Here is a 15232-nt window from a genome sequence, read left to right as displayed (position 1 = left end):
CGCACAACAATCGCACAATGATTTGGAATATCAGCTAACAGAGTGAGGCCACAACAATCGCACAACAATCACAATTTGACCCTTCAAAAAGGCACAAATCTCTCTTCATGAGACTAAGAACGAAGTAGAATGATTGCAATCCTTATTTCATCTAACAAATGTGCATCCTGACATCATTTATACATTTTATCAAACAAGTGACAGGCACCTCAGCCAAAGGAGCTAGATGTAGCTACGGAACAATGATTCACATCCAAACTATCACAATATCATCAAAACAGGTTCAAGTCAACGACAGATCCTCAATTGGAGATATTTTCAATCGAACCACAACTAGGCTTCTCGGTTTTGTTTGCATTCGCAATCACCTAAAACAAAAGCAAATTCAGTTGGATCTAGTAAAGGATTATTACATGTGATTGATTGAACTTGAATAAGGCAACCACTGGAGCGACTTCAAGGATCGAAATCAACAAAACGAGAAGAAACAGCCACTGCTTGAGCTCTTCGGTGACAGCAACTGTGGACAGAGGCGAACAGAGTCTCCATTGAGTAGCGGTGAAAATAGTAACCAGCAACGAAAACGGCTGATGTTTCTCCCAATTGAATCAAAGACACTCCTCTCTGCCCTCGCTCTCTTCCCTCCTCCTCGTCCATGGGCACATTGCTGTATCCACTTATCGTGGCCACATGATTCCTAAGCCTGGTCTCGTCACAAGATCCTTCCCATCCTCGGTAAGGATAATTGGACTCGGAAGTGATGCCTCCGTTGTGTAGAATGAGAGAAAAAGCGGTGTCCATGGCTCCGCCGCTGCAGCCTTGGTTGTGCTTCCTGACGTCGCAGTCCACGAGCTCCTGCTCCGATAGAGACACTAGCTTCCCCGTCTTGATCTTGTTGAGGCCTTTGACGGCCGCCACCACGGAAAAAACCCAACTACTTTCTCTTTGGGAGCAGAACATGCGACTTAATCTTATATACCACATTGGCCTTGATCCTTGACCAGAGTTACAGCGCCTTCCTTCCTGCAATCAAAACTCGCCGGCGTGTCTAAGTCGGTGTCATCGGTAACATTAGCCTCCTTTATCAGTTCTCTGGTTCATCCTCCCGTGAAAACCCAGGTAGGTCACTTTGAACTCCGCGTTTGTCATGTCCACGAATCTATTGTCGGTGAGCTCGAACGGTAACCGTGGCCCATTTAAGAAGTCGACGTACAGGACACTGGCTTGATAAATCTCGAACCGCAGCATTTGCTCAGCTCTACTTTTGTACGTCCGGTTGTACCTCGCCAGCCAGCTCTCGTATCTGTCTTCCATTATGCTTGGCTGGTCGGACTTCAGAAACAAGTGATCGCCCGGGAATGCGCTGGAATGATGATGTAGAACAGTTAGCCTGTGATTATCTTGAACAATGTGATCGCCGTAATCACCGGAAATCTCGGCAGTTTTTCTGATTTTGGGAAAAACAACCATTCAAGCAGTTTCCTATATTATCATTTAGGCAGTTTCTTATATTACCAGTCAGGCAGTTTCCTATATTACCATTTAGGCAGTTTCTTTAATTATTCGGTTTCCATTAGTATTAGGAGTCCTATCTCTATATATAAGATGTCCGTCTTGTAATCAAGAACACATTATTATTGAATAAAAATTTTGAGTTCTTTGGAGTTGTTCCAAATTTACGCTTTCTCTCTACGTCATTTGGTATCAGAGCGGGTTTCTCCTGTGACGATGGTGAATAACGTGAATTCAATCTCCCCGCTGCTGAGGGCCGTGAGAACGAGCCTATTACGTGGGCTGAGTTCAATCAGTTCGTGGATCAAACCGATCGGAGGTTTCAAGAGATCCTTGATGCCATCCAGCGTTTGTCCACAAACCATGCACCTGGCGTTCTTCCAGCCGAGCGAATTCCTGTCGTTCGTGATCCCGAAAATGCTATGGGGCGTGGAGGAATTCCCCGACATAGGCGTCAAGACTATGTCGAGGATACGGAAGACGAAGACGATGATTTCGAGGAGATGCAAATTCGTGGTGGTCGCCGATACAGGGGATTCCAGGAGGAGCATGTTCGTGGGAATCGACGTCAGGGAGGATATCGACGAGATCCTGAGCAGTATCAACTAAAGATAGATCTCCCTACTTTCAATGGGAATTTGGATATTGAAGATTTCCTTGACTGGCTTTGGGAGGTCGAGAAATTCTTCGACGCTATGGATATTGACGAGGATCGCCAAGTGAAACTTGTGGCGTACAAGTTGAAGGGTGGCGCTTCAGCTTGGTGGGAACAGACTCAATTGACGCGACGTCGACAAAGCAATGCTCCTATTCGATCATGGGGTCAGATGAAACAGAAGTTGAAGAAGAGGTTCCTCTTAACGGACTATGAGCAACTGTTATTTCAGCAATTCCAGAATTGCGGACAATCGAATAGATCGGTCCAAGCTTATACAAAAGAGTTCCTTCGACTCTCCGCTCGCAATAACCTGGATGAGTCCGAGGCACAACAAACTGCTAGGTACATTAATGGTTTACGACTTAATATCCAGGATCGGGTTTCTTTGCATCGACTATTCTCTGTCGAAGACGCCCAGGATATGGCGCGAAAAATTGAGGTGCAATTGGAGAGGACTAGCCCTAGTACTCGTGGTAGCAATTATTCGGGTCGTGGGTCATTCGGGAAAGGAAGACAGCCTGATATTGCAAGTTCTAGTCAACAAACACCTGATTCGAGCCGAGTTCCAGGTGGTACTAGTGGGACACCTAAGGAAGCAGTCGCAGCAAGCAATCGCAATCCCAATCAGAATACCCAGAATTCATATGCCAAGCCCCAACCGATCAAGTGTTACAAGTGTAACGAGTTGGGCCATCGTTCCAGCGATTGTCCTCGTCGTAGAATGGCCAATATCGTTGAACATGACGAAGATGTGTATGAGGAAGATTGGGAAAATGAAGAAGAAGTGGGAGTGGAAGATGAAGTGGGCGAGCAAGTTAATTGTGTAGTGCGTCGTCTATTGCTTACTCCGCGGACAGAAGATACCCAGCGGAATCAGCTTTTCCGCGCTCGCTGTACTGTCAACGACAAAGTATGCGATATCATTATTGACAGTAGAAGTTGCGAGAACATAGTGTCAAAGGCCTTGGTGGATCACTTGCAACTAAAGACGGAGCCGCATCCCGCGCCCTACACGATCGGGTGGATACGCAAGGGAGCAGAACTTAAGGTAAACCAATTATGCCGTTTGCCTATTTCAATTGGAAAATCATATCAAAATACTATTGTCTGTGATGTTGTGGAGATGGATGCGTGTCATGTTTTACTGGGTCGACCATGGCAATATGATGTTGATGCTACACACCGAGCTAGGGAGAATACGTATTCTTTTGTGTGGAAAAGAACTAAAATTACTTTGAGACCGAAGAGTAATTCCCCTCAGATTGTGAAGAAGCAGAATGCAGGGGTTATGATGAACATTCGAAAGCGTGAAGGGATGTATATGATTGTGGACAAGAGCGACCAGCAAGTTGTGGTTCGTGTTCCCGACATTCTTAAGCCCTTATTAAAGGTATATAATGATGTTATGCCTGAGGATTTACCTGACGGATTACCTCCTTTGAGGAATATCCAGCATAAGATTGATTTTCTTCCAGGTGCTAGTCTTCCTAATTTGCCGCATTATCGAATGAATCCGAAGGATAATCAGATTCTACAGGAGCAGGTGGGAGAGCTCCTTCGAAAGGGCTTCTTGCGTGAAAGCAAAAGTCCATGTGCAGTTCCTGCGCTTCTCACACCAAAAAAAGATGGCACCATGCGTATGTGTGTAGACAGTCGTGCCATTAACCGGATTACTGTCAAGTATAGGTTTCCGATTCCACGACTTGATGATATGCTAGACAGACTTGCTGGATCACGGATTTTTACGAAGATTGACCTTCGAAGCGGATACCACCAAGTTCGCATCCGCCCTGGCGACGAATGGAAAACGGCCTTCAAGACAAGTGCAGGTTTGTACGAATGGCTTGTCATGCCGTTTGGACTCACTAACGCGCCTAGTACTTTCATGCGTTTGATGACTCAGGTTCTCAAACCTTTTCTTGGCAAGTTTGTGGTAGTTTTCTTTGATGATATACTCATATATAGTCCGGATGGGCGTCAACACATGTAGCACTTGAGGGATGTCCTACTAACCTTGCAGCAAAATAAATTGTTCATTAATCTGAAAAAGTGTAGCTTCATGACAGAACGCCTCTTGTTTTTGGTTTTTGTTGTTGGCGCGGATGGACTTCACGTTGATGCAGATAAGGTGGCCGTGATTCGCAAGTGGCCAGTTCCAAAGAATGTTGGCGAGACTCGAAGTTTCCATGGTCTTGCAACATTCTATAGGCGTTTCATTCGAGATTTCAGTATTATTATGGCCCCAATCACTGACTATTTAAAAAAGGGCAAATTCTATTGGGGAGATGAAGCTTCGGCCAGTTTTGCTCTTATAAAAGAAAAGCTCTCCACGGCGCCGGTATTGATTTTTTTTTTTGGTAAAGGTAAGAGTTTGTATTACTTTTCTGAATCACCAAATACAAGGAAATGACAAGAGAAAACCCCGAATCCCGAATCTACATGAAGTCCGAAAGAGGGGGGGGGCACTCAACAAGGCAAAAACGAAAAACTAACAACCAACAATGCTAGGTACAAGATAGAGAAACTACACAACCAAATTATGAAAAAATGGAAGGTGAGAGTTCCCAGTTCCTTTGGAGTCGCCTATTTGTAGGTGTGTCAGCAATTTTCCCTGAGGATAGAGCTTTATCCTTCACCAGCTTGAGCAAGTGTTTGCGGATTCCCGGAATAAAGATACTCTTGTTTCTGAAAAGAGAGTTGTTCCGCTCAATCCATATGATGTGACAAAGAGCACCGAAGGAGAATCTAGCGATTCGGTGCCGGAAGGAAGTGCCTCCACAAACTTTGAAGGCCCACGAAAGAAGCTCCAGCCACGGACAATTGCGCCATGGCAGATTGCATTTGGTTGCCCAAAATGAGGCCAGCCTGCTGGTAACAGAACATTCGAAGAAGAGATGATTGATGGAATCTGGGATAGTACGACAGAAAGCACATAAACCTGATTCAATCCGACGATTTTGCATAAGAAAGACCTGGGTAGGTAGCCGTTTTAATGACACAATCCATAATAAAAAGGAGTGGCGGGGGGGTCAAGTGAGAGTCCCATATAAAGGAGTGCCAAGGTGCTGGATTGCCTTTCTTCCTTATGTGGTTCCAGGCCTGGGCCACCGAGAAAGATTCAGTCGGGTTTGGACTCCAGGTAAAGCTGTCCGGAGTGTCATCATCTAATCTTGGAAGATGATCCATCCATTCCAGGATAGAGTGGAGGGTTGCTGATGGTTGCCATGTAGAGTGGAAAAAATCCCGAACCGAAAAGTCCCGTGGGATCCGAGATTGGTATATTTCCGTATTGTTGAAAAGTAGGTAGAGGGGGCCTCTTGTGTGCCAGCAATCATACCAAAAGGATATCGACCGGCCATTGCCAATTTTCCACCTGAAAAGGGTCTGGGCTGAGACTCGGAAGTCGAGAATCTTCTTCCAAGTCCATGAGCAAAAGGTGGGCTTGGGTACAACCCAAAAGTTCTTCTTTAAAAAGTTAGAATGTATCCATTTACACCACATGGATTCCTTATCGGTGAAAAGGATCCATATGTGCTTTAGAGTCATGGCTCTATTATATTCAGTAAGCCTTCGTATCCCGAGGCCGCCTTCATCTTTTGGGAGACAGACAACATTCCAAGATACCTTTGCACCTCCCGTTCCTAAGCCAGGACCTTTCCAAAGGAAGCGTCGAAGGATAGCCTCAATGCTATTCAAGACCGATTTGGGGAGGGAGAAAATTGTGGCCCAGTAAACTTGGATGGAGAGTAAAACCGATTGTATGAGCTGTACGCGACCAGCAAACGATAGGAATCTTTGGGTCCAAGAACAGGCTCGTGCCGTTATGGATTCAATGAGGAATTTGCAATCCTCTTTACGCAGCCTAGAAGAGATAATAGGCACACCCAAGTATCGAAAGGGCAGAGACCCTTGTTGAAAACCGATGCATTGAAGAAGAGCACTACGGAGATCGGGATTACCGCCCGAGAGGTACATATTGCTCTTATTAAGATTTGGTCTTAAGCCAGAACAATTTGAGAACAAATCGAGGGATTCCTTTATGAGCTCTAACGATCTCATGTGTCCTTGCGAAAATAAAAGAACATCATCAGCAAAGAACAAATGGGATATACGAGGTTTCTTGCGTCGCCAAAACCACCGGAAGTCCGGACGTCGCTTTGGACTTGAGGATAGGCGAGAAGATTTCCATAGCTAGGATGAATAGGTACGGCGATAGCGGATCGCCCGACGTATCCCTCGGCTGCTATGAAAATGGCCATGTAGTTCTCCATTAATGGAGACCGAGAACTTTGCAGTTGAGATGCATGTCATAACCAGCCTAATGAAAAAGGCTGGAAATTTGAAGGTTTGAGTACCCTTTCTATGAAGTTCCAATCAAGTGTATCAAAGGCTTTATGAAAATCAACCTTAATGGCACATTTTGGTAGATAAGCTTCATGGTGAAAGTCCGCAAAAAGCTCTTGTGCAACCATGATGTTGTCACTGATTCGGCGGCCTTTAACAAATGCTGTTTGGGAGGATCCAATCAACGTCGGTATAACCTTTGCAATGCGCCCAAGCAAGGATTTTTGAGATGCATTTATAAAGGGTGTTGCGGCATGCAATTGGTCAGAAGTCGCTCGTGGCCGATGCATTTGGGGATTTCGGTACCAACGTTAAGATGGTGTTATTAATCTCTTTAAGCAAACGACCTGTCTCAAAGAAGTCCTTTATAGCCGTCAGAATAGATGGGCCAATGATCCCCCATGTGTGCTTGAAGAACTCAACATTGTAACCGTCAGGGCCAGGAGCTTTGCTCTTAGCAAGTGAGAAGAGATTTGATTGAATTTCTTCCTCGCAATCGGTGAGAAAGGATAGCCCTCTGATTTCCATCTAAGACTTGGTCAATAAGAATCTCCAACTCGGAACGAAAAGTTGGGCTGGTGCTGAATCGCCATTTAATAGACTCTGAAAGTGGCGTACAATATGGTTGCTGACTTCCTGAGGTTCAGTAATTAGCACACCATCCTCTGTTGAAACAGTGAGGATTCTATTGTGGAGTCTCCTCTTGTTAACAAAGTGATGAAAGTATTTAGTGTTCATGTCGCCTTCCTTGAGCCAACGAATTCTAGATTTCTGGCTGAAGAAAGATTCTTCTTGAGATCTCAAATCGAGAAAGTTCGCAAGAGTGTGGCTTCGCTTGCATTTAGGTCTCGATCAAAAGGATTCGACTCCAAGGCTGTTTGAACGTCGAGAGAGATTCAATCTAGCCTCGCTCCGTCTGTTGGAAATATCGAGAAGGAAGCCCTATTCATAAGTTTCAACTTTGCTTTGAGGGCCTTGAGTTTACAGCAAACTATAAACATAGGGGTGCCAATGTAGTGAGTATCCCAAACTTGGGTAACTATGTCCATGAAGGCCGGATGAGAAGTCCGAAGTTAAAGAACTTGAACGGCTTGTTGGAAGAACTAGGTGGAACAATCTTAATCACCATGGGGCTGTGATCAGATATTCCAGGCGGGAGAAAATTGGCTTCAGAGAAAGAGAATTGTTGGAGTCAACAGTCATTTATAAGTACCCGATCGATCTTACGCATTTTCCGATTTGCCCCTGAGGAATGTGTCCAAGTGTAACGACATCCTACATATCGCAGGTCCTCCAAACCGGCTTGGTTGAGGCCTTCTCTACATTCATCAAAAGATGGAATCCAAGGTGTTGAGCTGCCCACCCTATCCTCCGGATCTCTGATTGCATTGAAGTCCCCGGCAACAATCCAAGGTAAGTCGCCATTGGAGAGTCGGTATAGGTCAGCCCATAATTGTCTGCGCTTTACAAAAGTGTGTTCACCGTATACAATTGTAAACAAGCAAGAATCCTGGAGGTGCAAAAACCGGAGCTGAAGATGCATTATTTGGCAAGAAGTATAAATGAGACTAATATCCATCATTTGGGTCCCAGCCAACCAAATCCTACCAAGAGGGAGAAGCGTAGTTGGAGAGCCAACGCCGGTTGGTGGATAAGCCTCTTGAAATCACAGTAAAAGAAGAGGCTTTAACTTTGGTTTCAATAATCCCAATACAGCGAAGGTGATTTTTAGTAATGAAGGCACGAATTTCAGCTTGCCTCAGGGGTGCTACTAGTCCCCGTATATTCCATACGCCAAAAAACATAAGTAGATACAGATAACTAACGCTGAGTTCTCCTTGGCTTCCTCCTTTTGGATTTCTTTTTAGAGGAAGACGGACTGGGGACTGTTCCAGGGTGCATTGCGTTATGTCCAGTACCGGAAGAGGGTCTAGGCAGTTCGTCCGAAGCTCCAGACAGAGAAGTGCGAGACCTTGTGTTGGGGGGGGGAGGAAGGTGCTGCCCCCCTTTCCAGTATTCCTTCCGAGTCACTAGAGTTGTCCGGAATTGCCTGGGACTCAGGAGATCCTTCGGTGGAAGCCTGCTGAGGTAGAGAATGCTCCTCAGTCAGCTGATCAGTAGGATCTGCAGGACTTGAAGCAGAGGGCAGGCTTGGGCCTAGATCGGTGACCATAGGAGGTCTCGAGTCGTGTCCCTCTCTCAGGGTTGCGAGAGGTGAATGCAAAATAGCCGGAGGGATTCGGTCGTGTTCGATTCAAGCCCGAAGCGGGCCTGGGATGAACTGCGCAGGAGCTGTAATTGGTGCTGAAAGGGACTGTCCAGCAGGTGCTTTGCCTTTCCTAGAGGGCACTTGGGTCCATCCTTCATCTCTTTGGACAGGTGCAGGTTGGACTACTCTGTTGACATGGCCATTTGCACGAGCTGTGCCTCGCTGGACAGGTTCAGATTGAGCTGCACATTTGTAACCAGCAGAACCTTTTTTGTGTCCAAAAATGGCACAGGAAGGACAAGCCAGCGGTTTCCATTCGTATTCAACTTGGATTTCATTTACTTCATCTTCCCATCGGAACTTCACTTGTTCAGCTCTAGGAACTGAAGCCTTTATCTCCACACAGACTCGAGCATAGGAGATCCTTGACATTTGTTCTGTTTGAACATCAACATAGAGAGGTTTCCCTAAGGCACTAGCGATTCGCCCAATGCCAGAAGGTGACCATAAGGAAAAGGGAATGTCTCTCAATCTTACCCAAACCGGCATGGTCTCAATAACTCCTCTTTTGAGCTTTAGTTTGGAATGCCATTGCTGCAGTACCATAGTGCAGCTAAATATTGACACCGGACCAGAATCAACGAGCTTCCTGCGGAACTCAGAATCTGGGACTCTAAAGAAGTAGAATCCGTTTTCATGGAGTTTAATATCAGCCACTTTGTCACCCCATGCTTTCCTAATAGCCTCTTCAGTCAGCTTAAAGGGAGCTTTCTTCCCAATGTAGTGTCCCACGACACATTCCAGCCAAAGGGGGTTTTCATCAGCCATACTATCAATTCACCATTTTCCTCTCTCGGGGGAACATAAGAAAGGTTGTAGCCTTTAGTTAAGACCCTAGCAACATTAGCCCAAGATCTGGGTTTGGAGCCCGAAGTAGGGAGACCATGAGGTTGGCTACCATTCTGTCCAGGCACAGTTTCAGTCTCCTTAGTACTAGGTTGCCGACTTGAGGATGCAACAAACTGGCCGCGTCTGAGAGAGCGGCTTCTAATCTTCGACCTACCCCTACTCCGATTACGGTTAGGTCCAGCAGGGGGAACAGCCAAAGTCGAATTCCTTAATTGTTCTATTACGGAAGAACCGACGCGGGACGATCGGCAACAACGCCGTGGATGGGTTCGGGGATTTCCTAGCCGGTTCGAGTCGAGCAATGGGTTCCTAGTAACCTCCTCCATTTGACCAATACAGAAATGCTATCACCAGCACTATCGATCAATCAGCCAGACTCAACAACAAACATCTCAGTTACAGCCCAAAATCGAAGCTCAAGAAACCCCAAATGAGTGTGTCCAGGCCAAACCAGTAACACCAGGGAGAGGGACTGATAGGGGGAGTTACCTTCACTGCGAGAGGGCTTCCCCTTCAGTATAAGCCCAGGAGAACCCGTCGAGAGCAAGAACCGCAGACGAACGGCGAAACAGAACAGGCCGACTCAGATATGGATTTACGTCCTCTTCACTGCGAGAGAGAAGGAATCAGGGGGATAGGACGTTGGGGAGAGTCCAGCAGCCTATGGCTCCTGATCACGTCTTCAACGGCGCCGGTATCGATGCTCCCTAATTTTGAGAAAGTGTTCGAGCTGGATTGTGATGCTTCCGGCGTCGGGATTAGCGCTGTCCTTTCCCAAGAAGGTAAGCCTATAGCCTTCTTTAGTGAAAAACTTAATGAAGTTCGCCGGCGTTGGTCGACGTATGAGCAGGAATATTATGCTATCGTGCGAGCTATAAAGCATTGGCAGTCCTATCTTTATCAGCAGGAATTTGTTCTTAATACCGATTATCAGGCTCTTAAATATATCAAGAGTCAGAAGCACTTAAATCGAATGCATGCACGATGGGTTTCTTTTCTGGAACAATTTAATTTTGTGCTTCGTCACAAAGCAGGCCATTTAAATAAAGTGGCAGATGCGCTGAGTCGACGTGCTGCGACACTCGTGACCATGCGCACTGATGTTGTCGGTTTTGATCACCTATGTTCTCTTTATCCTGAGGATGATGATTTTGGTGAGATATGGGAGAAGTGTTCTGAAACAAGTTGTCATGGCGATATGATAATTCAAGAAAATTTCTTGTTCTTTGGCAATAGATTATGCATTCCACGTGGTTCCTTACGTGAACAACTCATTCGAGAGCTTCATGGTAGTACTCTCGGCGGACATTTGGGGCGAGATAAAACTATAGCCTTGGTGGAGGAGCGGTACTATTGGCCTCAACTGAAGCAAGATGTGGGGCGATTTGTCAGTAAATGCTACATTTGCCAGACCGCTAAGGGCCACTCTCAGAACACTGGTCTTTATACTCCATTGCCTATTCCTTCGGGTCCTTGGGTAGACATATCGATGGACTTCGTGTTGGGACTTCCTCGCACTCAACGGGGTTTAGATTCTGTTTTCGTGGTGGTTGACCGATTTTCAAAGATGGCGCACTTCATCCCTTGTAAGAAAACTTCGGATGCTTCGCATGTGGCAAGTTTATTCTTTCGTGAAGTAGTCTGTCTCCATGGTGTGCCGAAGACAATCACTTCCGATCGTGACACGAAATTTCTGAGCCATTTTTGGCGTACTTTATGGCGTTTGTTTGGGACTGATTTACAGTATAGTAGTTCTTTCCATCCCCAAACGGATGGTCAGACGGAAGTTGTGAATCGTACTATGGCGGATATCATTCGCTGCCTCTGCAGTGATATGCCTAAGCAGTGGGACCGGTATCTTGCTCCTGCTGAGTTCGCCTTCAACAACTCGGTTAACCGCTCTACCAGTACATCTCCCTTTCAGGTCGTTTATGGGCGTACACCACAGCATACTCTGGATTTGGTTCCCTTGCCCAAGATTCCAGGCTATAGTGTCGCGGCAGAGAATTTGGCGACCAGAATTAATGAAGTCCAAGCTGCTGTTGCTAGTCAATTGGCTGCTTCTAATTCAAAGTATAAGGAGGATGCTGACAAACGGCGACGTTCGAAAATTTTTGAGGTAGGCGATGAGGTAATGGTTTTCCTGCGAAAGGAGCGTTTTCTGTAGGTACCTATAATAAACTCGAAGCACAAGAAGATTGGTCCTTGCCGCATCCCGAAGAAGATCAACGACAATGCCTATGTAGTTGACCTTCCCGGTGATCTCAACATTTCCCCTACATTTAATGTGGCGAGACTTATTTGAGTATCATGCTTCTGATACACCCCTCTATCCTGATTATAACTCGAGGGCGAGTTTTTCCGAAGAGGAAGGGAATGATGTAGAACAGTTAGCCTGTGATTATCTTGAACAATGTGATCGCCGTAATCACCGGAAATCTCGGCAGTTTTTCTGATTTTGGGGAAAACAACCATTCAAGCAGTTTCCTATATTATCATTTAGGCAGTTTCTTATATTACCAGTCAGGCAGTTTCCTATATTACCATTTAGGCAGTTTCTTTAATTATTCGGTTTCCATTAGTATTAGGAGTCCTATCTCTATATATAAGATGTCCGTCTTGTAATCAAGAACACAGTATTATTGAATAAAAATTTCAAGTTCTTTGGAGTTGTTCCAAATTTACGCTTTCTCTCTGCGTCAAATGCACACACAGAATCCATACAATGAAAAGGGTGGGACCGAGTTCCTAGAAATCAAATGAGACTTTATTATCGGCAAATCAAATTCCCTATCGGTTCATGCTTTATATGTGTTGTATTGTATGGGCAACTTTTGTTATCTGTGCACGTCTCTCGCCGACATCCACCGTGAGGAAAGCAAGTTCATCATGCGAGCATAAGGTTGTGAAAGTCTGATTATATCTTCTAGCTTGGAGTGCTCAAAAGCACAAATGCATCACCTTGTAGATCTCTACCAAAATGCAGTCCATGCATGAAGTGTGATTCAACTACATTTCACATGGAGCAACCAGAAGTTTAATCAGCTCCTAGGCATCAGATGAGAGAATTCGGAGATGGCTTCGACAAGCAATAGTTGTACGCCGACTGTTTTAGTCACACATCGAAATAACATATCAGGAAAACGGAGCGTAATCTTAGCTATTAGTGGTATTCATCTTGTTGTCACAACATCTAAATCAATTTCATTTTGTTAGCATGTGAAGTCAAATTTAGCAAATAATAAAACTTCCACGTAAGATCAGAAGATTGATGCGAAAGTACTGTTTGATTAGGTCCTCTCTGTCTCAGACACACACACAAATAATTTAAGGGTACTTTGTTGGTGCGGCGTGACGATTTTTCGTCACATCAATTATCATACATTCGCAAAATTGATGGAATTGTTCATGGTAGGTGATGGAAGAACCCGTTGCATAAATCAAATAAGTTAGAAATTTCAATTGAACGAATCAAGTAAGTAAGGAGACTTTGATCACAAACGAAAAGAATATATGATAACCCAATTGCATATTTGACAAGAGTCAGGGACCAAAGTGGACTTACTTAACCTTGTTTATCAACTATATATAGGGCAGCTCTGAATTAATGTGTGTGATTGTGCAGTCGATGCATAATAGATGTCAATTACGACTTTGATTTGAATAAGCAACTATAAGACCCTTCTCTAAATTGTACTCCTGATAAATTGCGTTGCGGTATCTCAGTTAATCTAATAACCATCCTCTTCTTTGCACCCTACCCTTTTCCATTGACATAGGAAACGAATGAAACAATATCGTGAGGTACATAAGATCAATTCAACGACAAAAAGAATCACAATGGTGACAGAAGAGGCGATCTTGTGCAGGATGATCAGGAGCTAATGTTCAGTCATATTATGATCAACCATTTTGCCTCCCTAACTCTGGATATAATTCTCGTTCCACTTTTCTTATTAGTTCGTTTTTTCTTGTTTTTTTTCTCTTTTTATTGGTGTGCCCTTTTTGTCGTAAGACTCTTCAAATATGAAAGAGATCCCCTTTTCTTTTGTCTTTTAGGCTCCGTTTATTTTGTGAAAAATGTAACATTTCTAGAAAATATTTTCCGGTAAGTCATTTTCCGGTGTTTGACTAAAACATGAAAATGATCTGGAAAATATCTTCCGCATTTTGTTATGGAAAATCTAATTTGATTTTCCCAGGGAAAATTACCAAAATATTTAAATTTTTTTAATTATTTATATTTTATATTTTAATTATTTTAATTTATTCTTTCATTTTCTTTTTTTTTTCTTTTCTTTTCTTTCTGTTTCTCGTTTCCTTCTTCTTAGGCTGGCGACCGGCCACAGGTGAGGGGCAAGCTTCAAGCCTCGCCTGTGGCTGGTCGCTGACCATCACAGTGGCCCGCGACTAGCCTAAGAAGAAGGAAAAAGAAAAAGAAAAAGAAAATAAAAAATAACTAAAAATTTGATTTTTTTAAAAATATATTTTTATAAGAACGAACGTTTTATTAACTAAGGCCCCGAGCGAGCCAAGGATTCACGCATGGCCTTTGTGGGCTCGAGCTTGAGTGCGGGGGATAGAGCTCGGGCATCGGGGACCCAAGCACCGCTTTTATGGATCCGGGCTCGGGTGTCGGGGAATTAGACACGGGCACAGGGCTTTGGGCCCGGTCGACGGAGACCTGGTCCTGAATGCCGAGACCGGGGAACCAACATTGTGTTTACAAATGCCTCACATAACTCCTCCAAATGCCAGTAAGAAGTTCATGTGTTTACAGACACTACTTACACAGGTTACATAATTTGATTACAAAAATACTCTTTCAGAGAAAAAAGAATACTACTATGGGTATTTCTGTAGGAAAGATAGAGATTTGTAATACATGACCCTTATTGGAGGTGGACAAATAAATAATTGTACATTGTCAAACAAATGATTCAAAAGTTACAAAACTGTATATAGCGGTGACGCTTCACTCTTTTGGTCTCTTACTCATGCTCTTTCGCTTGTCAACATCCAAGTATTTCTTCCTTAATCTTCTTACCTTTGGTGTAACCTGCACAGAAAATACAAAGTCATCTCGAGCAATTCACCAAGTAAAATAATGGTGACAAACAACACAACTGCTACACACACAACAACTAGAGTACATATATACCGCTATTACATCATGAGGAAGATGGCACAAGAGGGAAGGTAAACTCATATTTGGCATATTGAGGACCGTGGATAATATTGGAATGTTGTATGAACTTACTGCAGTAATTTCGTATGAAGCAACAGAACCTATGGCTTCTTCGAGAATCATCAGTTTAAGAGGAAACTTATTAGAAATCACGGTAGAGAAATTGCCAGATCAAAACCATTTTTGGTTCTACTATCCAACGATAATCCACGATAGGCAAATTTAACATGGTTGACCAAATGGATCTTGCAATTTCAGCACGCAACTAGCAGGAGTGAAGGAAATTACTGCCCAAGACGGGCTGCCAATGCCTTCAGGATAGCTAAAGCTAACATGCTCGACCACATAATACTAGCAATTTCAGTGCACAACTAGCAGGACTGAAGGAAATTACAGGCAGAGACAAGGCAGA

General features: G+C 44.3%; 2 protein-coding genes across 2 annotated transcripts; both read right to left on the bottom strand.

Moving 5' to 3' along the window:
* Positions 1-238: 238 nt before the first annotated feature.
* LOC115666187 (cysteine endopeptidase RepA-like) lies at positions 239-1337 on the bottom strand. Its single transcript, XM_030587962.2, has one exon. The coding sequence runs from the start codon at positions 982-984 to the stop codon at positions 457-459; it is 528 nt and encodes a 175-aa protein (XP_030443822.2). The 5' UTR covers positions 985-1337; the 3' UTR covers positions 239-456.
* A 7431-nt stretch (positions 1338-8768) lies between these two features.
* Positions 8769-9551, bottom strand: LOC130135530 (uncharacterized). The gene has a single exon (XM_056304999.1). It carries the CDS (start codon positions 9549-9551, stop codon positions 8769-8771), a length of 783 nt encoding a protein of 260 aa, XP_056160974.1.
* Positions 9552-15232: the final 5681 nt, after the last annotated feature.

This window comes from Syzygium oleosum, unplaced genomic scaffold (genome assembly GCF_021117445.2).
Source record: "Syzygium oleosum isolate NSW1041296 unplaced genomic scaffold, Sole_v2.1 Sole_v2.02, whole genome shotgun sequence".
NCBI lineage: Eukaryota > Viridiplantae > Streptophyta > Magnoliopsida > Myrtales > Myrtaceae > Syzygium > Syzygium oleosum.
The sequence above is the reverse complement of the archived record's forward strand: the minus strand, read 5'-3'. Positions and strand labels throughout refer to the sequence as shown.